The 26,124-nt window shown below is 37.0% G+C and overlaps 1 protein-coding gene across 1 annotated transcript in view; it reads right to left on the minus strand.

The window, feature by feature from the left end:
• MEOX2 (mesenchyme homeobox 2) overlaps nucleotides 1–26,124 on the minus strand; it is a 72,045-nt gene that overhangs the window by 17,451 nt on the left and 28,470 nt on the right. The window contains exon 2 of the mRNA XM_043872269.1: nucleotides 2,339–2,511. Within this exon, the coding sequence (XP_043728204.1) occupies nucleotides 2,339–2,511 (173 nt within the window). The remainder of the gene's footprint in view (nucleotides 1–2,338; nucleotides 2,512–26,124) is intronic.

Here is a 26,124-nt window from a genome sequence, read left to right on the forward strand (position 1 = left end):
GTAACAACCGAGAGTGTGGGATGGGGTGGGAGGTGGAAGGGAGGTTAAAAAGGGAGGGGACTTATCTACACCTACAGTTAATTTATGGCGATGTATGACAGAAATCAAATCAATATTGTTCAGCAATTATCAATTAAAAATAAGTGAATATAAAAAACAAACAAAAGTCCTCTCCATATGCCATCATTATATAAAAGAAATAATACTTTAAAAACAAAAAATATAAGAAAGATACAATCACAAAACAAACGATGATTCCATAAACTGAATAAACAGTTTTCTTTAAAATATGACTATTTTTATTCTTCAGGGAGTCCCTGGTGGTGCTGCCTGCAGTGCGGGAGGCCTGGGTACGATCCCTGTGTTGGGAAGATCCTCTGGAGAAGGAAATGGCAACCCACTCAAATATTCTTGCCTGGAGAATCCCATGGACATGGGATCACAAAGAGTCATACACGACTGAGCGACTTCACTTCACTTTATTTTATTCTTCCTTAATTATATCATTATGCTCGGCAAAAACTTCATCATGAAAGAGAAAATTGGTCTTCCCAATGATATTTGAGAATCACAGATCTAGATATCTAGAATTACAGATCATGATAACTACACCATGGTGTGATCACTCACCTAGAGCCAGACATTCTAGAATGGAAGTGAAGTGGGCCTTAGGAAGCATCACTATGAACAAAGCTAGTCGAGGTGATGGAATTTCAGCTGAGCTATTTCAAATCCTAAAAGATGATGCTCTTAAAGTGCTATAATCAATATGCCAGCAAGTTTGGAAAACTCAGCAGTGACCACAGGCCTGGGAAAGGTCAGTTTTCATTTCAATCCCAAAGAAAGGCAATGCCAAAGAATGTTCAAACTACTACACAATTGCATTCATCTCACACGCTACCAAACTAATGCTCAAAATTCTCCAAGCTAGGCTTCAACAGTACATGAACCAAGAACTTCCAGATGTTCAAAATGGATTTAGAAAAGGCAGAGGAACCAGATCTATCAAATTGCCAGCACCCATTAGATCAAATTCCAGAAAAACATCCACTTCTGCTTTATTGACTAAACCAAAGCCTTTGTCTGTATGGATCACAACAACCTGGAAAATTCTTCAAGAGATGGGACTACCAGACCCTGCCTCCTGAGAAATTTGTATGCAGGTCAAGAAGCAACAGTAAGAACTGGGCATGGAACAACAGACTGGCTCCAAGACGGGAAAGGAGTACATCAAGACTGTATATCATTACCTTGCTTATTTAACTTCTATGCAGGGTACATCATGAGAAATGCTGGGCTGGATGAAGCACAAGCTGGAATCAAGATGGCCAGGAGAAATATCAAAACCTCAGATATGCAGATGACACCACCCTTATGGCAGAAAACGAAAAGGAACTAAAGAACCTCTTGATGAAAGTCAAAGGGGAGAGTGAAAAAGCGGACTTAAAACTCAACATTCAAAAATCAAAGGTCATGGTATCCGGTCCCATCGCTTCATGACAAATGGATGGGGAAACAATGGAGACAGTGAGAGACTTTATCTTCTTGGGCTCCAAAATCACTGCAGATGGTGACTGCAGCCATAGAATTAAAAGATGCTTGCTCCTTGGAAGAAAAGCTATGACCAACCTAGAGACATTACTTTGCCAACAAAGGTCTGCATAGTCAAAGGTATGGTTTTTCCAGTACTCATGTACGGATGTTAGAGTTGGACCATAAAGAAAGCTGAGTAAGGAAGAACTGCTGCTTTTGAACTGTGGTATTGGAGAAGATCAGAGAAGGCAATTGCACCCCACTCCAGTACTCTTGCCTGGAAAATCCCATGGATGGAGGAGCCTGGTGGGCTGCAGTCCATGGGGTCGCTAAGAGTCAGACACAACTGAAGCGACTTAGCAGCAGCAGCAGTTGGAGAAGACTCTTGAGAGTCCCTTGGACTGCAAGGAGATCAAACTATTCAATCCTAAAGGAAAACAGTCCTGAATACTCATTGGAAGGACTGAGGCTGAAGCTGACATTCCAATACTTTGGCCACCTGATGCGAAGAACTGACCCATTTGAAAAGACCCTGAAGTTGGGAAAGACTGAAGGCAGGAGGAAAAGGGGGTGACAGAGGATGGGATGGTTGAATGGCATCACTGACTGGATGGACATGAGTTTGAGTAAACTCCAGGAGCTGGTAATGAACAGGGAGGCCTAGCGTGCTGCAGTCCATGGGGTCCAGAAGAGTCTTACACGACTCAGCAACTGAACTGAACTGATCTAGATATTTTTAAAATGGTGAGAGAAGATTGTTGACCCAAAGCAATTAAAAATACATAATAACAATGTCCAACATTACCTGTCTTTCAGTGAGATCCAGATTCACTGCTATCTCATATCGCCTCAGTCTGGTCAGATAATTATGATGGGCAAATTCTGCTTCAAGTTCTCTGATTTGCTCTTTGGTAAAAGCTGTCCTTTCCTTTCTCGGTTTGCTGTTGACTTCTGACTTGTAATTTCCTTCCTGGGAGTCTAGGGGAAAGAAAAGTAAGAGAATTAGATTTAGTTCATTCATTCAAACACATTCAATCATTTCATTTATAACAGAAACATTTACTGAATAACTACTTTTCCAGGTACTCTATTAGACACAGTAAAAACAGAGAGAAACCAAAGACAGTAAGATTTATCTCGACAGGGTGAGATAAATTGCATTTTTTTCCAATGTGCCCTGAGGTGACTCACAGCCTAATTGGGGCTGTGTCTAGTTTTCTTCTCTTGGAATATCAGTATAAACAAAAACACTTAACTGTTCTTAATATGCTTCCCTGGTGGCATAGATGGTAAAGAATCTGCCTTCAATGCAGAAAACACTGGTTCAGTCCCTAGGTTGGGAAGATCCACTGGAGAAGGGAATGACAAACCACTCCAATACTTGCCTAGAGAATTCCAAGGACAGAGGAGCCTGGCAGGCCCCGGTCAATGGAGTCACAAAGAGTCAGACATGACTGAGTGACTAACACTTTCACTTAATATGCTATTATAATATTAATAACAAGAAAAAACAAAGACTTTCTAGTAAACAAGTTTTTATCTAAAACTATTCACATACAAGATTTCTTCTAATAAGTTTTTCAACATAAATTCTTGAGTTCTAAGTTTAATTGAACAGAGGGATCCTAAAAATAGTGGTGACTCAGTATGTGATTATTTGAGAAATTCAAATATTTAGCAACTAGACCACAAAAGTCAGTTCAAGCTTGGACTAAACATACATAAGTGTGTATACTTAAGTGTGTACTTAAGTGTGTGTGTATGAGTGTGTGTGTGTGTGAATTTATTGCCTTTTTAATTTTTATTTAAGTGCAGTCTCCTTAAAGGCAATAACAATGCTCTGTTTATTCTTGCATAATTCTTAGGGCAGCGTGGAATCTATAAATAAAATTTTGCTCATTTAACTCAAAATATGAACAGAATTTTAAATGACTTTTCACTATGCATGAGATAAACATAAGATGCATAACATCTAACATAGCTAGCCAAACACAACATTTTATAATGTCCTATACAGTATATCATGGCATTTTTTCTTCTAAGAGTTCAAAATATAATTAACATAGACTATTTTTTTAATCAGGCTTCCCCTGTGGCTCAGCAGTAAAGAATCTTCCTGCAATGCAGAAGATGGGGGTTCAATCCCTGGGTCAGAAAGATCCCCTGGAGAAGGAGCAACCCATTGCGGTATTCTTGCATGGGAAACCCCATGGTCAGAAAAGCCCGGCAGGCTTCAATTCATGGGGTTATAAAAGAGCTGAACATGACCAAGTGACTAAACAACAAAAGCAAATCTTACTTGTCCATATAATATCCCTGAGATGTAGGTTAGAAGACATTCTTAATATTCATGCATATCTATAGTGAAAAAAATTCTACATATACCAAGTAATATATAATCATACCAGCTCTAATAATTCACGTCAAATTTATCCTCAGTGAAATATAAACATAATCAAGATAAACTAGCATGTTTGTATACTCTCGAAAATTCAGTTTTCTAGTTATTTTTGAGCATCTACATATAAATAGTAATGCCTTAATCACATAGTGATACAATGAACTCTTCTATGAAGCCAAATGAGATAAATGATATAGAAAAAATAATGGATCAATCAGATTACCATCAGATTACCTAAAGAGGGACATTTATTTTTAAACTGACAAATGTAGTAAGGTACAGCTTTACGATTTCCTAAAGGAAATCAGTCCTGAATATTCATTGGAAGGACTGATGCTGAAGCTGAAACTATAATATTTTGGCCACCTAATGCGAAGAACTGACTCACTGGAAAAAATCCTGATGCCGGGAAAGATTGAAAGCAAGAGAAGGGGATGACAGAGGATGAGATGGTTGGATGGCATCACCGACTCAATGGATATGAGTTTGAAATTCATGTCTCCGAGAGCTGGTGATGGACAGGGAGGCCTCGCATGCTGCAGTCCATGGGGTCGCAAAGAATGGGACAGGACTGAGTGATTGAGATGAACTGAACTGAACAGCTTTATGAAGGGTCTTTTAAAGCAATCTTTGTTTCTTCATCTAATGATATTTAAATATGCTATGTGCAAAGATGTTGGGTTTTTTTAGTGCTCTTTTCCTGTCTGGCTGAGGGAAGTCTAACTGAAGTTAAGAGGGGCCTGCAAAATGGAAATCCACTAGACAAGGTGCCCAAAACTAAACAGTTTCGATTTGATTCTTACCAGAATCAAAGCAGGCCAAATGCAAAGTTTTCTAGGTCTAAGTAGCAGCCCTGGGTCGGAAAGATCCCCTGGAGAAGGAAATGGCAACCTACTCCAGTGTTCTTGCCTGGAAAATTCCATGGACAGAGGAGTCTGGCAGGCTACAGTCCATGGGGTCGCAAAGAGTCTGATATGACTGACCGACTAACACACACACACACACACACACACACACACACACACAAGTAAGCAGCAGTGGCAATAGGTTCACATCAAAATTTTGGCATGCAGGGCCGTTACTTTTTCTCTGAGGGATCATGGGCGTGTTTCACTGAACGGTACGGTGGCGCTGTCGGAAATTCTTTAGACTCATAGATCGCATTTCCGGGCTTGTCACATAACCCCGTGTTGACTGGCTCCCTACCTTAGCAGGGCAGGCAGGCTTTATCCGGTGTGAAAAGTGGTTTGCGATATGTCAGACACAGTCTGACTGTTTTACTGAAAGCCACTGGGACCGGATGAGTTACTTATTACATGATGTGCGAACTCTCAGTTCGGCTGTGTTTACACAATGCCAATTTACCTGGCTCTAAGTGGAGGCTGCTGTCCATTATCCACTCTTAGCTACAGATTTGCAAACTTCCACATCTTCGGTGCATTTTGCTATTCTGGTAACGTGTGAACAAAACTTTCCGATGATTGCTTTCTTTTTTTTCCCCTTAACTTTTCCAAGGGCTGTTCTGGCAGAGGCAAACTCAATCATAGCCCAGAATATTCAGATAGGTCCCTCTCACAAGGATGCATGTTCTCACGTGAATCAAAAGTATTTTCGCCAATTTGGAGCCACATTCAGTTTGAAATCTGTGGCTAATTATTCTTTATGAGGGGACAATGCTTTACTCCCTTCAGTAATATTAAGTCAAAACTGACAGCAAAGCCAGAGCATTTTTTCTCATGAGCAATTCAATTTGAATGATTCATGGTTAACACATTCCCTTATATAAGCATGAATGAACAAACTCACATTGAGGAAAGCCTATTAAGTGGTGTTTATTTTTGAAACCAATTTCTTTTAACTTCCTCAGTATCCAACAGTACTTCAAAAATACCACAGACACACATAAACATACAAAACTTGGGCCAGTACTTGGAAGAAGGGTTACATGCAGTGTATCTATCTATATGCATGCCCCCTGAAACTAGAAATATACAAGAAGATGGTTTATACATCCAGTGATTGAATTTGAACAAAAGTCTGGCTATAATTCAACATTTATATCCAAAAGCAACTTAACCAACCGCCTGAATTCCAAACCTAAGTAGCTCACAAAGTGAAATCCAATGACTAAAACCATGTGAATTGTGCACAGTTACATTTACAATGATCACCCAGGAATAATTATATTGTGATTAACATGACAAAGAGTGGGTATGTGCATCTTGACTTCATTACCTAAAAGAAACTGTCAGTGCAATTAAAGTAGAATAGCACCAATGTCAATTAATTCTGTGGGCACTTACACCCTTGGATCTATGATTCTGTTGTGGTTTCCACCCATGATGCTCCCACTTTTTCCTTCCTATTAAAAACATGCTCCTTGGGATTGCATTTCTGGACTTCTATAATCTTGGATTTCAAATATGTTTTTGGACTTTTCTTGCCTGCACTTTCCAAAGTCCATCATTTGCTGACCCTTAAGCTCCTTCTACCTTCACCTGACTTAACTCTTCTTTGGTGGAAAATGGGTGGGAGCCTTGGACGAGGCTTTTGGCAAATGGCACATTAGCTTCCATCTGTTTCGCAGCTGTTTCAACCGAGGCAAAACTCCCTCCGTTTTCTTCAGCCTCCCATATCCTATGCCAAATGGTAGGTGTTGAGGGAGGGGAGTCTGGAAACTGCCTTCCTTTCTTCCCTACAGCCACAAACAAAATGTCACCATCTGTACAGTACGTTGCAATGTAAAATATTACAATTGTTATTTCTCGTCTCAGATACTTTAATGCACTCTCACACTCCCTCGTCGCTTGGAGGAAATGTTGACTTATGTGTTCAGGTAGAGCTGGCAGTCCCAGTTCCCTAACCTTTTGCTCCCTGGGACTATGCTAATGGAAGAAGTCTGCAATACTTCCGTGGAGGATAAAAATTGCCCTCCAAGGATCATTTCTGTCTAGCATTTAGAACTTCTCCACATGTGACTTTTTATTTCCCCTAGTGCAAGAGGATGCCAAAAGATAATAATGTTTTATGGAAGACAAGTAATGTAAGGGCTTGGTCTGTTCACTAGTGGCACAGAATACCTCTTAGCAAAAGAGAAATAATAAAGTCTGATTGAATATATTTTTGGCTACCCTGAATAAACTTATTAACTCGTCTAAATGAAGAACATAATTTACCAATGTCTGTAAAAATATCAAAATGTAAAGGAATGCTCTTATAACTCAGGCTAAAATGAATACTTATTTCATATTCTGAAGAAAGAATGAATGCTAAGCCACAGTCAATTTTAGTTCTTTGCAACTTTTTGTGTTAATGTTTTGTAGGCTATTCAAAATGACAGATGCTCTGCTATTAACAAAGCTCCACAAATAGCAGATATTGGAAGCTAATGATTATATTTACAGAGATATAGGAATTGTGGATACAGGTAGGAACTTTATAGAATAATCCTATTGATGCTAGTAATTTTCACATTTAAACGGGAAATCGCCTGTCGTATGAGAAACTTATCCAACTTGCTACTCAAGATTTTTAATGAGTGGGCATTTCAAACTTTCCTGGGTTTTTTTTTTTTCAGAGTAAACGATCTTCCCCAGGGGTTTTTTAATCCTCTAGCTGATCCACTCTCCAGATCTGAGAACCACAGCCATACTAAGCTTCTATTACTAATGAATGTGTCTCTTATACATTGAGGTGTGTAAGTGAAAAGAAAAGGGGGGGGGTTGAAAATTACTGTGCCAAATCTAGAATAGAAATTAGCATTGAAACTATCCACTATTTCTTACAGCATTGATATGAAAAATCTGTAGCCATTATAACAGTTTCTCTTTACTTATAAAGAAGTGAAAGTGAAAGTCACTCAGTCATGTCAGACTCTTTATAACCCCATGAACTGTGTATAGTCCAAGGAATTCTCCTGGCCAGAATATTGGAGTGGGTAGCGTTTCCCTTCTCCAGGGGATCTTCCCAACCCAGGGATCAAACCCAAGTCTCCTACATTGTAGGTGGCTCTTTACCAAGCCTAATTATCAAAGATTTAAAAAAAAAAAAGAAGAAATTTATAATTTTAATAAGAGTTTAGTATTGATAATAGTAATAGTTGTATTTAACATGCAAAAGTCATCCTATGGGCTGGACCAGTGATTATCAACTGGTGGATGTACTCTTTCATCATCCAATCTCCCTGCTCATTGCTTCCTTGATTATTCATGGGATTGTCTAGTTATGTTTTCAGGAATGAAATAAGTCAGATAAATCTCACATTATGAAACAGAAGATATATTTATTTTTATAATATTTGTGTTGCCAATTGTATGTTTTGAACAGATAATTTATAAAGAACATCTTATTTATTTCTCTTAAAGGCATTTAGGCTCTTACTTGCTGGGAGATATTGAAAGATTAACCATGTATAGCTGAAAGTTTTATGAAATAGACTAGTTACTATTATATCAGAGTAAATTTTAGTTTACAGATTTGACTTTTTTCCAATACATTTGGGCATGTTTTTTGCAACTAATTCTGAAAGTGAGAATAATCAAAATTCAGTATATATGACCATGTCAATATTCAGCAGTAGCTACCCACATAAGCAAGTATTACTATTAGTAACATTACACAATCATGCAAAATCACATGACGTAATTACGTAAAGGGAAAGAATATGAAGACCTGAGATACTTTATAAAATCTATACACTTTTTGATTACATTTTAGAATGAGAGAAAAAGAGAGACTGGTAATACCACAGAATAATTCTTAAATTGTTACCTATTTAATAACTTGCTATGAATATGGATATAAATAATATGAAAACAAATATCTCAGAATTTCCTTAAAAATAGGTTATTTGGGTCTCTAAAGTCATCCATACCTTATAGGTAGATGGCTTCTCACAGTAGGTAATAATCTTACCTTGGCATTGCATTGCACTCCTAGGATAAACTGGCAGATCCTACAACTAAGTCCTTCTCTTTGCTTCCTTCTTCCTATAATTTTAAGATGACAGCAGCTAAAGGAATTCTAGCCAATTTAAATTGGATATGGGCATTTGAACAGTCTTACTTCTTCTAATCCATGAACACAGAATGCCTTTTCATTTATTTGTGTTTTCTTCAATTTCCCTCATCAATATCTTAAACATTTTTCAAGTACAGGTCTTTTACCTCTTTGACTAAATTTATTCTTAAATGTTTTGTTCTTCTTGATACGACTGTAAATTAGACTGTCTCCTGGAGTTCTCTTTCTGGTAACTTGTCACTAGTACATATCACTGCTCTGCGGTAGCCTAAACGAGTGCCACGCTGTGCTAAGTCGCTTGAGTCGAGTCTGAGTCTTGGCGACCTCAGGGACCGGAGCCCATCAGGCTCCCCTGTTCATGGGATTCTCCAGGCAAGACTACTGGAGTGGGTTGTTGTGCCCTTCTCCAGGGGACCTTCCTGGCCCAGCGATCTAACCCATGTCTCCTGCGGCTCCCGCATTGTAGGCGGATTCTTTATTGCTGAGCCACTGGGGAAGCCCAACCTAAATGAGAAGGAAGTCTAAAAAAGAGGCGATATATGTATAGCTGATTCACATTGCCATAGAGCAGGAACTAACACAACATTGTAAAGTAACTATACTCCCACAAAAATTAACTTAGAAATGCAACATATGTTTTGTATATTAATTTTGTGTCCTGCAACTTCACTGAATTTATTTGTTAGTTCCAACAGTACTTTGGTGGAGTCCTTGGGGGTTTTCTATATAAAGTATCAGGTCATCTGAAATAGTGACAGTTTTTACTTCTTTTGGTCCCATGCAATACTTGGGGTATACTTAAACTAAAATGCTATTCATTGTTTATCTGGATTTTAAATTGAACTGGGAGTCCTGTGCAGTATCTGACAACACTAAAGTGGAGCTGGGGCTTGCTATAGCATCTAGTGAGTAGAAGTCAGGGATGCTGCTAAACATCTTACAATGCCCAGGACAGTCATCACCACCCATTTATCTTGAATGGGTTCATATTTCCCTGTATATAAATATAGTAAGAATTATCCAGTCCAAAATGTCAGTGGTGCTGAGGGTGGGAATTATGAACTATATGCAATCTGTTCCTTCACTTGGTATACCATTTAACCTCTTGGGTTTTAAATTTTAAAACCCTAACACTGATTTGGTAATTTTTTATCTGAATGTGTATAATCATGGCATTATAGAAATAAATTAGACTTAATATTACTTGTCTTCATCTGCCATCAATTACGTGATAGATGTGTGCTTTGAAAAATTAGTTAATATAAAGCAATATTTAGTGGCACTTTCTCTTTTTTTTAAGCTGAAGGTCATTCAAATTTTTATAACAGATGAAGACCCCTTAGGGTTATCATGGAAATCACAATCCATGATTTCAGCATGAAAATCAAAGATCCAGAAGAGACTCAAAATTAGGTACTTAGCATTGGGAATATGAAGATGAGTTAAGGCAAGCATCTTACTGTTAAATTACCTAGAGTCTAGAATCCAGAGGCGCAAAGCAGACATGAAGATAAATAAAAAGCTCAATAATTTATGAGTTACTGCTATAAAAATATATTAAAGTCACTTGCCAAAAAATATACAGTGAATTGCCAAAAAAGGGCTTGGAACAACAGCATTAAGTGCAAGCCCTTACACTCTTAGAAGTGTATATAGGCTTGTCTCTTGTAATGTAAAATAAACTTCATGGAAGTTCTGTTGTTGTATGTCCGAGGGATTTATCAAGCTGCTAGCAGAATTGGTGCTGAATTTTCTAGGCCCTCATTGCAAAAACTGCACGGTGCTGTCTGATATAGAGAGGGATCTCAGGGCTTTTTGCCCCATTGACAGATGTAAATTAAAGACGTCACAATTCTTCTGGCCACTGTCAAGTTACCTAGATTCCTGATTTCTGAAAAGTGTTTCTTTCCTTTCTCATCCTCTCAGGGGCACAGTAACACCATGTAACTCTTAAGTCATTTGTGGACATAAGAGCTGAATAGGAGGTGAATGGGGAGTGGATCTGGAGGTTTGCATCTGCTTCATGCCCTTGACTATTGCTTCCATGTGTATTAAAAGGTAAATGTAAATGCCATTTTAATTGCTCACCCCCAATTACTAAATAAATGAGAATAATAGTTGACATCAAACATTTATATTCTAGCAGGGGAAATAAGGGTTTCCCTGTTAACTCAGACAGTAAAGAATCCGCCTGCAGTGTGGCAAACTTGGGTTCCATCCCTGGGTTGGGAAGATCCCCTGGAGAAGGGAACGGCTACCCACTCCAGTATTCTTGCCTGGAGAAGTCCATGGACAGAGGAGTCTGGCTCAGTTGCTACAACTGAGCAACTTTCACTTTCCCTTTCAGGGGAAATAAATAGTGGCAGAACGTGGTAAGCATTGTAAGTAAGAAACAAGACCATCTCATGGGATCCCAGAGGAGCGGTGCACTTTTAAACTAATAAGATGGGGGAAAATATAATGGAAAGCTGATGTCAAAAACTCTTCCCTAAGGCTTCCTACTCCCATTGGAGGTGCAATGTTGATTCTTGTGAAAGCCATTGCTATCAAGTACAATCCAAGTAGGTGCAAAAGCCAGATTCTGTTGCACTCCCTTGTTCTGGGATGTAGCTAGAGGCACAAAATCAATTCTGGGCTTCTGTAATGAGTTCCTAAGCCTAGAAGTGTATAGCAAAATTGGAGATAGTTACATTTACCCTGAAGACATGTGCTGATTCTGTTTTTGTGTTAAACACCTGAATTTGGTACATGCTAAGTCACTTCAGTTGTGTCTGACTCTTTGCGACCTCACGGACTGTAGCCCGCCAGGCTCCTCTATCCCTGGAATTCTCCAGACAAGAATACTGGAGCGGGTTGCCATGGCCTCCTCCAGGGGGTATTGAACCGATGTCTCTTGTGTCTCTTGCATTTGCAAGTGGGTTCTTTACCACTAGCACCACCTGGAAAGCTCTTGAATTTGGTGTGAGAACTAAATTTATGCTAAATTTGACTCAAGATAAGTTGCATTATATTTCCATTTAGTGTGTCTGGATTCTTTTTAAATTTTTAGCAAAAATAGTGTCTTTATTAAATATATTTGGAATTGTACAATATCAATCATGATATTAATGTCATCAAAATTTATTAGTTCTTCGATATTTCACTCTGTATTTATGTCATGAAGGAAGAACCATTTGATTGGCACCTTACGATCAGAAAGGGCTACACAGTAAATAAATAATTTTAAAAGGCAAGGTAGTGAATTTAAAATAAAATCAACTGTTCACATCTCATTACTTAAAAACAAAGGGACTCCATTTAGAAGAAGCTGTAAGGTAAAACTGGATTCATATATTGACAGGCACAAAAAGTAGGTAATTGAAATGAGTTATTGCTGAGATATCTATTTTACTTTATTTTTATTACATTTATTTTTACTGAGGAAAATAGACTTATAATATTATAGCAGTTTCAGATATACAACATAGTGATTCAACATTTACATATATATATATATATATATATATATATATATATATATATATATATGTAGTGGAATGATTCCTACAATAATTCTAGTTATTTTCTGTAACCACACAATTTTAATACAATATTATTGACTTTATTCCCATGCTATATTTTATAGCCCCAGGACTTATTTATTTTATAACCAGAAGTTTGTACTTGTTGATCTCCTTCACCCATTCCATGGCCCCCAGGCCTATAACTTCCCTCTGGCAAACACCAATATGTTCTCCGTATCTGTGAGACAACACATTAATAAATGCAAGTTATGCAACTCTCTCTAAGAATGACCAACTTGAATCAGAACGTACTGTCAATGCCTTACGTATAAACAACACCACCTTTATACCACAGCCAAGGCTTATCTCCTCCCAGCCAATGACTAGACTGCTCAGGGAGCGTTTTTCTCAATGCCATGTTTCAATGATACATTAAAGCACATAAGAGCTATGATAAATTCATTATTTTAGTAAATTTACATCATTAATGAAGTTGGCTTAATTAATAAACTTTGATTTAAAACACATGAATTTTAGAACTTAGAATCCCAAAAATCATCTAGTTCCACTTGCTGTAGTTATGGAAGAGAAATAAAGAGACTCAGAATGACTAAACATGCGCATCAGAGTTCACATACTATTAGGTGATGTTTTTAGGGCTCAAGTGTCATTCAGCTATAGAAAGATACATGAAAACATTCTTCCAGATCCCTAAATATCCTTAGCTATCGCATGGCCTCTTCACAAGAACAAGGATTCAAGAAACATCATTATTTAATTGTGATGTTAAATATAGCTACCCCTTCCCAGGTGGCACTAGTGGTAAAGTCTCTGCCTGCCAGTGTAGGAGATGTAAGAGACACGGGTTCGATCCCAGGGTCAGGAAGATCCCCTGGAGGAGGACAAGGCACTCCAGTATTCTTGCCGGGAGGACCCCATGGACAGAGAAGCCTGGTGGGCTACAGTCTACAGAGTCACAAAGAGTCAGACAAGACTGAGCCACTGAGTCCACTTAGCACAGATATGGGTGTGAAAACGACACAGAATATTTATGACCCAAGATGCCAAATGAGCAGATGTTAAGAGCACAGTTTCTGCCATTTGTCTGCTTATTCAACCATGAACTTGCCTTTTCCTCATATTTAACACAGAATTAAAGTGAACAGGATTAAATTAAGTAAATCATTTAGCACGGTAACTGCATACTCTGGGCACTCAGTAATCAACTGCAAGCTCTAGCGATTATTAGTGGGGACTGGGCTCTAAGGACCTCAGCAACTGAACATGATAGATTCGATAGAATTAGGAGTTAGACATTTTTTTTCAGGCATATGAAAATTTAGTTCTAGAAACAAAAGTCTACCTAAAACCTAGAAGTTTAGATTTTACACAGTAACTAGCAGAGTTTTATTTTACATTGCAAAATGGACAAATCTTTAAAGGGATCTGTGTATTATTTTTGGCTAGTCTACAAATAAAGCTGCAGGTTTAATTGTGATATTTCCAATGAAACTGTTGAGGTGACACTTCACAAGGCCCAGTGGGATCACTGTATGAATTTTTGTCTCCTCTGAAGGTTAAAAACTGGAGTCAAATTGTGTGTGTGTGTCTGTGTGTGTATAACTGTGTGTGCTTCTTCTCCTGCAAAGAATCCTAGTAGCCAGGTATATAGTTTTAGGTAAAGAAGAGTCATATTCTGCCTTGATATCTGAGTACATAAAATGTTTAACTAATATTCTTTTTTTTTCCCCAATTATTTTTATTAGTTGGAGGCTAATTACTTTACAATATTGTAGTGGTTTTTGCCATACATTGACATGAATCAGCCATGGATTTACATATGTCCCCTTCCTGAACCCCCCTACCACTTCCCTCCCCATCCCATCCCTCTGGGTCATCCCAGTGCACCAGCCCCGAGCACTTGTCTCATGCATCCAACCTGGACTGGCGATCTGTTTCACACTTGATAATATACATGTTTCAATGCTGTTCTCTCAGATCATCCCACCCTCGCCTTCTCCCACAGAGTCCAAAAGTCTGTTCTGTACATCTGTGTCTCTTTTTCTGTCTTGCATATAGGGTTATCATTACCATCTTTCTAAATTCCATATATATGCATTAGTATACTGTATTGGTGTTTCTCTTTCTGGCTTACTTCACTCTGTATAATGGGCTCCAGCTTCATCCATCTCATTAGAACTGATTCAAATGAATTATTTTTAATGGCTGAGTAATATTCCATTGTGTATATGTACCACAGCTTCCTTATCCATTCATCTGCTGATGGGCATCTAGGTTGCTTCCATGTCCTGGCTGTTATAAACAGTGCTGCGATGAACATTGGGGTGCACGTGTCTCTTTCAGATCTGGTTTCCTTGGTGCGTATGCCCAGGAGTGGGATTGCTGGGTCATATGGCAGTTCTATTTCCAGTTTTTTAAGGAAATCTCCACACTGTTCTCCATAGTGGCTGTACTAGTTTGCATTCCCACCAACAGTGTAAGAGGGTTCCCTTAACTAACATTCTTAAATGGGTTAAAAAATAAGATCATAAGTGTTTACTGAACAACATTATGAACCCATTATATTGTCTACTCACAACTTTCTTCATATAGAGAGTTTGAGAAGTAAATCACATAGGTATTTTTTAACCACAATAGTAATTGTAGAAATAATTATATGGGAATATTAATAGCAAATGACTTATAAATTGATCTTGCTTTAATTTCCAAGTATAAAAAATAGATATAAAATATTAAGTAATAGATAACAGTAATCAAATAACAAAGATTGGAAAATCCCAATCAACTCAGGATTCTAGCCCAGGCCCCAGGCAGCAGTTGGTTTCCTTTTGATTGTGGCTGGTAGAGTTCAATGCTTTCTGATCTGTTTCTCTACTGCAGCTGTCTTGGCAAGAAGGAAAACCATCTCAGGGTGACCAATCTGTATTAAGTCAATTTGTGACTGCTTTCATAAAGGAATTTTCACAATTGGGAGAAGGCTATGAATTTAGGACTTACATTCAAGGAACATTACTTATATATTCTCAACAGGCAGAATTCTGTTTACACTAGAGTAGCACTTGCTTTCTAAAAAAAATAAAATATAAAATAAAATCAGTGCTCTATGATTAAATCAACTTGTGATTTAATAATTTTCCAAAATATGATGAAAAATTCTGATGCAAGTATGTTTGAGCATAATAATATTAAAAAGACAAAGAAGTGCTGCTGATGGTTCCCAATGTATACAAGTCATATATCATCATCTTTCTCCCCATAACTCTTCCTATCATTGTGAAGCAGAATTCACCAAGCGTTAGATTGTTCACCCACTAATAGGGAACGTGAGCTCTAATAGGGAATAGCTAATAGAAATTATTACTAGTATTTACTACCTAATATGTATTTTGAGCTGGGAAAACCTGTGGTGAAATTTACTTTGAAAAAAATCTGAAACATGAGCTCTAACCAAAAAGATGAAATAATTTAAAGAATATCTGATGGTAACATATTAAGAACTACTGGGTTATGCAATAAAGAATATGTACACAAAGCTGGTTGCTGACAGAGACCAGTGAAACCAGAATAGCTGCAATGAATAAGAAAAAAAGATGAGAGTCCATTTACTATATAAATGTTATTCTGAGAGATGAAGGAAGAGATTGACATCAGAGACACTGACTATAGAGTTACCCTTTTTGGACAAAAGAAGGTAGGAATGATGGTCAGCTCTGGGATCTGCTGGTTTGTGGAGAAAGGAGTATTAGAAATTAACAATCTAAAAAAGCTTAGAATTAGAAGTCATGACTGCAGTGGCACTTTTTAAAGCATTTTGTTTTATAGTTTATTAATGGTTACTATATTATGCATAGACTGTATGTGTTTCAAAACAATGCATTCTTTTTCAAAAATATAATTCATATCCTTAAATTAGTAAATGCTAAACTTAAAATCAGGGAAAACATATACTTTTAATTCATATGTTTTAGAACAGTTTCAGGTTTACCCCAAGATGAACAGAAAGTCCAGGAAGTAAAAAAAAAAAAAAAAAAGAAAGACAGAAATTAATAATCTTGTTGAACTCTGAGGCTCAATAATAAAGTGCCATTTGCATACCAATTTATGCTATAATCCATCTCTGAATCAGGCATCCATAGCCAAATACTATATGCTGAGAATGTGGTTTATTAGACACAAACATGAATAGTTCATTATGTAATGTACTAGGACATAGAACAATATGACGTAGTGCTTATCCTAAGGCAGATTACAATCAAGTTGGGGATGAAAGCTGCTTAAGATAAGCCCACAGGTAATTAAAAGTAATCATTTGGGTATACTATCATGGCAGTTTGATGTTTGCTGTCAAAATTTGATATTTTGGGAGGCATAACCTGTGCTTTTGTTTAGAGCAACTTATGAGAAATAACTGGATAATATTATTATTTGTCCATTTCAAGGGGGGGAGCAATTTTAGAAAGACACATATGTATATTTGTATATTAACTTGTGATAAACATCTACCCATGAAGCCTTCCTTTATTCCCACATGTGGCATAAAACATTTTGTCAAGCCTCAAGAACTGCTAACTATATAAGAAGCTTCTAAAATTTTACTTTGTGTATGTGCATGTGAGCTTAGTCTCACCTGATTCTTTGTGACCCTTTGGACTGTAGCCTGCCAGGATCCTCTGTCCATGGGATTCTTCCAGCAAGAAATACTGGAGTGGGTTGCCATTTCCCCGTTCAGGGGATCTTCCTGACACAGGGATCAAACTTGCGTCTCCTGTGTTTCCTACATTACAGGCAGATTTTTTACCAGTTGAGCCACTGGGGAAGCCCCAAAATACTTTTTAGAAATCTTAAATGAAATTACATTTATATAGAAACTTAAGAACTTAAATGCAATTATTGTTTATGTATTCAGAATATTTTCGAGACTAACTTGAAGGTAACACAGTTATGAATTTCACTAGGAAATTCACTCTTCACTGAAGTCTGAAAAATAAAAATGATCATAATTACTTTTTATATTAGATTTGAAAAATCTTCTACACTTATTTTGAATGTCTACCAAGATAGCATATAAATGATATAAAGTAAAGTCTGTGACAAAATAAAGCTTTCATCTGGGTCCTGCAGACAATTCACGGCTTGTAATTTTACATAGAGTTAAGGCATTCTGTCAAAACTCAGAATTTAATAATTTTTTCACATGTCACAGAGCAGAGCTCATAATTTTTTAAATGAAAGTTAGGTATTAAATAGCATTCAGTATTCTCCTACTATGTGGAGGGAAAGGGGCTTGAAGTATAAATATGTTTATTGTACTTAACACTTGTGGGTCAACACCTGTGTTGTACAAGAGGAGTATAAAATTTACTCCTAAAATGTAATTTTCTAACACCCACACACATGTAAAGTGTATCCTTTGCTTTCTTGCAATAATTTTCAATCAGTGGAAAAAAGTCTTAATAGTATACATTAAAAAATTTTTGCATTGATTATTAGCCTCCAACTAATAAAAAGATTAAAAAAAAAATTTTTGCATTGATTAAACAGAACTGTGGTTATAATTAAAGCTACATACATTTTACAGCTTTACATATTATTTACAAGTTTTATATATTTAGAAAGGAAGAATGACTGAGAGAAAGTAGCAGGAGCTTTGAAGCCAGCCAATCTGAGTTAGAAATCCACTATAGCTACTTACAACCTGTGTGGTCTTAAGCCTTTTGAAATTCAGAGTCCCCATTTACAGAATTCACATATGATTGCTGTATAGAGGAAAATGAGCAAATTTACAGTGTGTATATCTGAGATGTATTATGAATCCAATAATATACACCTATTATTAATAACATTATTAAACTTAAAATGTATCATGAGTAAGATTTAACTGAAATTTTTACTAAATCACATTTATTAGTCTTTTACTTTTATTTGAATCACTTAGCTGTCACTTCCCACCTAGCTTTTAGTTAAATACATCTTGATTTGTTTTTTAAAAATGATATTGATTTCAAAAGGAGGTAATTATATTTTCTACCTCTTTCAACCAGCACACATTTTAAAAGACCCAGCTGTGCTCATAATTTCTTTGGCCAATCAACAAGGTTTAATTATGTTTCCTTTTTAAAAATAAATGAGTTTTGCAAGTCTGTATGATTTTATTTCTTTCATACTTTTTTTTTACAGTTTTGCTACTAAAAACTGTAGTCAAAATTAAAGCATACATTTTTCCTGAGTGTAATTAAATGCCATTGTCTTTTATTTTCAAAGCCCCCCAAAAATTGTATATATGTTTGTGTGTGTGTGCACGCATATATATTTATACTCTAGATACTTAAATTATTTTGTTTTATTTAGTCATCATTGGCCACATATGCAAATTTTGGCAGATATATAGTGTCTAGATTTTTAAATTTTCAATTACTTATGCAATATTTGAATCCTCTTTTTGAATGACTGCAAATGAATTTTATCCAATTTGCCACTTTCATGTTGTAAATATTCTCACCATAGGGTGATGTCAACTAGCTCTCAAACTTCCTGAAAACCTAACATTACCTTTCTAGAGCTACCACTAACTGGCTCTCTAGTACACTGTTTTCACACCTTACTATTCCATAAAGCTAGATTCTGGTATTTAGAAACTATCATAAGAGCATGGGTAACTATCTACAGTTAGAACCTTCTAGAAAAGAAAGACTAGGCTAATCTATTTTTAGAATGAGAATAGGCTAAGAATAGATTAGCCTAATCGAACATAATCCTTCTGGCTATGTTGATCTGACATTTCATCAAACCAGATATATCACAAAGGCTATGCTCACGTCACTGTGACAGAGAAAGAGCTAGAAGTTGCTATAAATTTTTCATCCTGTGCAAGACACACTGAGCTGTTGCTAATCATAGATTATTGAGGTATGCAGCAATGACCATCACATCTGGGTGTTTTGTTGTTTAAATGAAATAATAGCTGTGCCAAATCTAAAGCATAGAATGAAAGATGTCAAGAAGAAAAAGACCACCTTCAACATCTGAGTAATGGAAACTAAAAGCACAGACAACTAAAAGTGCTGGAAACTAAAAAACCTCCAAATTTCCCGCCATTGCAATAATAGTTTCATTTTAAGATGGATATTGGTATTTTCTCTTGAAGATATTTCCACATTGAAATTACTTAAGCAACTTGTGACTTAAAGAAAAATATAAACAATTGTATGGAAGGCAACAGAGTACCTAAACTGTCAGGACTGTCAAGAAAGAAAGAAAAAAATTTTTCTTAACTACTTTCTTGGTTATCATGCTATTTTTAAGTAGCAGAAAATGTACGTAAACCATACAGTGTACTTAGTTTCTAGAAAGAATTGTCTTACAAATAGCAAACAGAAGGAAAATATATAAGCTTTGCAGTATTCTGAGAAATAGGTATGTGTATTTTTGTGTCATGTGCATTTTGTTTCACATATATTAAGTGTGTGCTTATGAGTATGTACTTGCGGCAGTACTAAGGGAAATTTTTCCTATTTTTCAGTTTATATTTAATTACAACATCAAATTACACTCATTCCATCATGACTGCTTTTTAACAAAATACTGGAAATTAAAAAGAATGTGCTTATGATTAAGCTCCATGTAAGTAGCCACACAATAAATGTCAATTAATCTACACTGAAACACCAAGTTTTCTGGCAATAGCTTTGGAAATGGAAATGGCAGTACATTTGATGTGAAAACCTCAGTGGTGTGAAAGAAACCCTGTTCAGTTACTTAATAGTTGTAATCCTTTTATTTTCAATTTACTGCCAGCCTCATAGATTTATTAAATGAACACATGAGATAATATACATGAAAGTACTTTATAAACATCCCCATAAATAAATAGAACGTTCTACCTGGGAGAAAATTTCTATAGCACTTTGAAAATATATTTTTACAATATAATTGTATTTTTTCCTCCCTAGACACTAAAAGTGATAGTAATTTTCTATTATTGTCTCATTCAAATACCTATACATTTCTTTCCATCAACTCTGGAATACACTATTTCTCAACTGAAGAAGAGACTATCTTTGCAACACAGAGAAGTTTTCCACTTGAGTTTGAAGTATGTCAAGTAAAACCCATGATACGAAAGATCTAGGCTGTTAGAAATACTGTACTCAAGTGATTATAATTTAATTGCTCATTATATTACAAACAGAGCTCCTAGTGTGCTTAATTAGCTATAAAGCAATGACTTATTAAAAGAAAATACTCCATGGAACCTAAGTTTTTTCTAATGAAAAGAGAACGCTCCATAATTCATAATTACATTTAAACACCAATTTGAGAAAAGCACTAGCATTTTTCTCTTAAATAAATCACACTGACCTAAAATTAACAACCAGATTGTCTGTCTGTCTGTCTGCTCAGTCATGTTCGACTCTTTGAGACCCCCCCCTGGACTGTAGCTGGCCAGGCTCCTCCATCCATGGAATTTTCCAAGCAAGAATACCGAGTTGGTTGCCGTTTCCTCTTCCAGGGGATCTTCCCCACTCAGGGATCCAACCTACATCTCTTCTGTCTCCTGCACTGGCAGATTCTTTACCACTGTGCCACCTGGGAAGCCCTAATATTCATATTAGTGGCTTTTAGTAAAACATCAGTAAATGTTTTATTGACTCTGTATTGGTCTTCCTTTCTAGGATAACAATTGATTTTAATACATGTTTTCTCTTTATTAATAGCTCATTATCTTCAAGGAACTGTACTGAATATGATGTGTATATCTCAAAATGTATTTGCCACACTAAATACAACTTACATGCAGTATTAACTACACATTCTCTGTATTTATATAGACAGGTATACACAACCAAGAAACAAATGTAACAAATATATTTATTATGTGAAACAAACACTGCTACTGCTACTGCTAAGCGTGTCCGACTCTGCGCGACCCCATCCCTGGGATTCTCCAGGCAAGAACACTGGAGTAACACTGGAGTGGGTTGCCATCTCCTTCTCCAAAGCATACAAGTGAAAAGTGAAAGTGAAGTTGCTCAGTCATGTCTGACTCTTCGCAACCCCATAGGCTGCAGCCTACCAGGCTCCTCTGTCCATGGGGATTTTCCAGGCAAGAGTACTGGAGTGGGGTGCCATTGCCTTCTCTGGAAACAAACACTAGCTAAAGCTAAAACTGTCTAATTTTCATAAATAAGACTAATCGAAAAAGTTCTTATTTTAGGTATTACAATAGTTCAACAAAGAAGAAAGTTTTTATTAGCTTAAGTAAGGTCTTTTCTGATGGTGTTTATGCTCCAAAAATGTGAATTAAGGTTTCTGTTGAGAAAAAATAAATCATCATACAATTTCCTGAAACCTGTGATAACTTGAATATACATGAAATGAGTTTTGGAAGAATAGTTTCATTGCTCATTTTTACCAATAATTCAGATTTGCCTCATGAACTCATCATAACAGTATCTTGCTGAGGTCTCTGTGCTTTCCACATTAAAGTGGTAAGACATTTCCAGACATATGGCTCAAAGATATGTTTTAGTAAATGCTATCACTAAGTTCAACAAGCACCAAGATTCTGCTTATTATGGAAAAGTCTACTTTGATGGTTCAATTTCTTTGTCTTCTCATGTTACACTATTTCCTTTCCTCAGCAATTGTATGCATTAACATAGCAAAAGCTCAAGGATCATGATCTAGCTTCTAAAATGTAAAGACAGGAAGCTCAATTTTATGGAACATGAAACTAAAGCTGCTGTGAACAGTCATTATATTCTAGTGGCAACTCTACAAGATTTAAACATTATAATTGCTTTTAATAGCTAATAAGAACTACAAACCATGGAAAGTTTATTATTGCTATTTTCCTGAAATGGCTAGAACGTAATTTCTCATTTTAAAAGATGACCATTAACAAAACAAGAAGACTTTTAAATTTTAGTTAGCTGAAAAGAACAATCACTTTTTCGAGGATTAGTATGCCTGCATTAGCTCATCTTCTTTCAAAGGCTTGACTTCAGAACTTTCTTTTAGTTTTAAATTCCTCAATTTACAAATCATGTTTTGGAGGGTTCACAAGACAAACTCAAATAATGGAAACATAATAATCTCAGAAGAATTTCCTTTATCCATTCATTGAAGTGGGAAAATATGGCCTTGGAAATGTTGAATGTTAACATGTTGATCCTATCATGCTAGAGATATTCCCAAAGGATTCAAATCCATCCCTATGACATGTGTTTTTTAATTAAGTTAATACATATTTGGAAAAAATATCAAGACTAGGCAAGCTTTGTCTTTCATATCTAAAAAGCCTTCAAGACTTAATGTAATATTTTCTTCTCTGAATTATCATTAGCAGCATGAATAATAAATGTTTACAAAGTACAGCTTCTTTAAAAGTTGACTTAAATAGCATTATTTAATTAAATAACAAGACAATTATGAACCATACAATGTAGTAGGGGATTTCTTTCTTTTCTTTAAAAATGTAACCAACTACACATAAAAAGAAAAAATAATTTGATGCTTCTGTGAGGAAAAAAATAAAACTAAGAAAGTGAAGATCACAGAAAATAAATGACAGATTTCCTTTGGAAGGTTTAAGATGGCCCTCTTTTGGAGGCTGTGTAATCACGGCTGTACTAGAGCAGGAAGGATATCGGGCCAGAGAAGGGGATCTGTGTCCTTTATTGTTACCATTAAAGTCATACATAAAACTGTCTCCACATTCCATAAAAATGCCATGGTGCTTCAGGAAAAATACAGACCTGAGACAATAGTTTATTTTGGCTGTAACTAAAGTTCCAGAACTGAAGAGTTACTGCCAGAAATAGGAACCAGCTTTGAGAAAAATTTAACTGAACTAGGATGCTAAGAAAGTGCTGTAGCCTTAATACCCCAGTGCTTCGGGATCTGAATCAAGGGTCCTTTGTTAAGAAGCTTGCAACGTAATTAATCATCCAAAGGAAGTGAAGAGGTTTGAGACTGCAGTCCAGTTACGCAGGGAATTCCCTTTTCCTCTGGCACCCACTTGCTAGGACAACTATAAAATAGGAGCAGAAATGTCTCACTCTGGGAATGATTAATAAGAGCTGATTTACGTGAAATCGAGTTGTTCTCTAGCTAAGCCTCAGCTGACCTGGGTTCTAGAGAGGCCCTCCGACAACTCCCTCAGTAACCAAAGCAAGTCACCCTGTCTGGGCTTCTTCATCTCTGTTCCCCTTATTGTCTCCTCCCAAAATGAAGAATTCTCCAAAGGGCTATGCTTAATCTGCTATCTTCCATTGTGAATTTTCATATCTTAACAGTTCTCCATCTTCAAGCTGTCAATTACCATATAAATTCCACTCAAACAATATTTATTGAAGATGTACTACCTGGTAAGTAATATGTAACTTCATTAAGTTACTGAGCAGCTAAGCACACACATGCACACATAGAGGAAGTATATGTCATATTTCATTGATAAATACCAAAATCAGACACTCAAAATGAATCAGTCACTTGGGGGGGGTGTGTGTGTGTGTGTGTGGGTGTGGTGTGTGTGTGTGTGTGTGTGTTGGGTGAAGATATTAAGAAAAGGGATATTTTTAAAAATTTAAAAACAATTCAAAACATCAAAGAACAGGCTTAGTGCCAGAACAGATATACAAATACCCATGGTCAATCAAAGAAGAAAAAAAAATCACATGAAATTGAAGAATCATGCAAGTTTCATGAACAGATTACATTCATGCTAGTATTTTAAAATACAGCAGGGCTTCTACAGTGGGAGATGGCAGAAGACACCTTTCCGGGTACCAGGAAAATTGAGTCAAAAGTAAGGTTGGAAACTGACTAGTGAGTACAAACTATAGGAAGTACCCAGAGGACACAGTACATGTGGACTAGATGACAAAATCACCCTCAGAAAATAGGTTGAGGACATGGGGTACCTTGAATGACAGGCTGAGTAAGTAATGTGTTTTTGAAAGAAACAACAACAACAAAATTTCTATCACAGTGGGAAAGAAGGGGGGAAACAGCAGAAGCACAGGTGCCGAGCTCATGGGCTCACAGGACAAGGACGGGTAGAGCAGGACACCAATGCAGCTGCCGAACCATCTGGAACCCAGGGCAGGGCTTTAGTTCAGCAGAGAGCCTGCTATGTGGTGGAAAGGTAAAAGAAAAGGCTCCTCACATTGAGACAACACCATAGAGATTGTGGGCTTCCCTGGCAGCTAGGACAGTAAAGAATCCACTTGGGTTCGACCCGTGGGTTGGGAAGATCCTCTGGAGGAGGGCATGGCAACCCACTCCAGTGTTCTTGCCTACAGAATCCCATGGACAGAGGAGTCTGGCGGGCTACCGTCCACAGGGTTGCAAAGAGACACAACTGAAGCGACTTAGCAAGCACGCATGAGTCAACAAATTTCCTGTTAAGTTCTTCAAAACTAAACTAGCTATCTTTTCTAACCTGTCAGTGACACACCAGTTTTCTCAATTCCGGGTTCAAAACCCTTAAAGGACTGTGATTCGGTTTTTTCTTCATCCCACACAACCCACTAGTCACATGCTTTGTGTAATTTTCCTCTGAGAAGGCAAATAACACCTGAGTCAGGTTTGGCATTTCATACTGATTACCACAACAATCAATTAGCCTAACACACTGGATAAGTATCTGAATTTGCTTTTACTCTGCCTATAAACTATGTTCCTGTTTTGTCAAGGTAGGGATCATATGTTCAAATTATACATCATATGTTCAAATTATACTGATCTCAGTACTCTATCCCAAGAACATTTTAAACTAGTTCCATCTCTTGTGGATGCAATTATTCATAAGACGTTTGCTGAATGCTTCCTATGTGCCAGTAATTATGCTGGGCACAGTAGAGGACACTAAGATGAGTAAAAATTCTCCCTGCCCCTGAGGAGCTCACAGCATTGGGGAGGGCTGGGTCGCACAGGGTGAAGAGAGAGAGGGAGAGAAAAAAAAAACAAACCAACATGGATGCCAATATACTCTTCTTTGTACTTTCTTGCAGTTATAAACTTTGAAATATAAAATCAATCATTCTGAAAAAAATAAGACAATACAGTGAAGGGGGTAGGGCATAGGTATTTCCACAGTGGTTTGAAAAGAGAAGAGAAGCATTCAGTCTGTTTGATGTTAGTTAAGAGGGAACCCATAGGAGGCAGAGGTGAGCCAAATTTGGAAATGGAGGAGTTTGCCTAAAGAGAAACCGAGCATTTCATTAAGATCAGAGTGGACAAAGGACCTAGAAGGAGGACGTTGAATGTGCCAGGAACACCAACTACCTCAAAGTGCCAGAAATGAGTATGTGAGGAAAGAGGGGATTTGAGGCCAGGGCCTGTGAGAGACTTTAATTTTCATGCTGAGTGTTTTCCCTTAATGAAAGCCATTAACGGTTTTAAAACAATGGGAGTAAAAGATTTGTTTTGAATGCCTAATTTTGGTATTTATGAATGAAATATGACATGCACATCCTCTTTGTGTGTATGCATGTGCGCTCAGTCATGTCTGATGCTTTGCAACCATATGAACTATAGCCCACCAGGTTCCTCTGTCCATAGGATTTTCCAGGCAAGGATACTGGAGTGGATTGCTGTTTCCTCCTCCAGGGGACCTTCCTGACCCAGGGATTGAGCCCACAT

Source organism: Cervus elaphus, chromosome 18 (genome assembly GCF_910594005.1).
Source record: "Cervus elaphus chromosome 18, mCerEla1.1, whole genome shotgun sequence".
Lineage (NCBI taxonomy): Eukaryota > Metazoa > Chordata > Mammalia > Artiodactyla > Cervidae > Cervus > Cervus elaphus.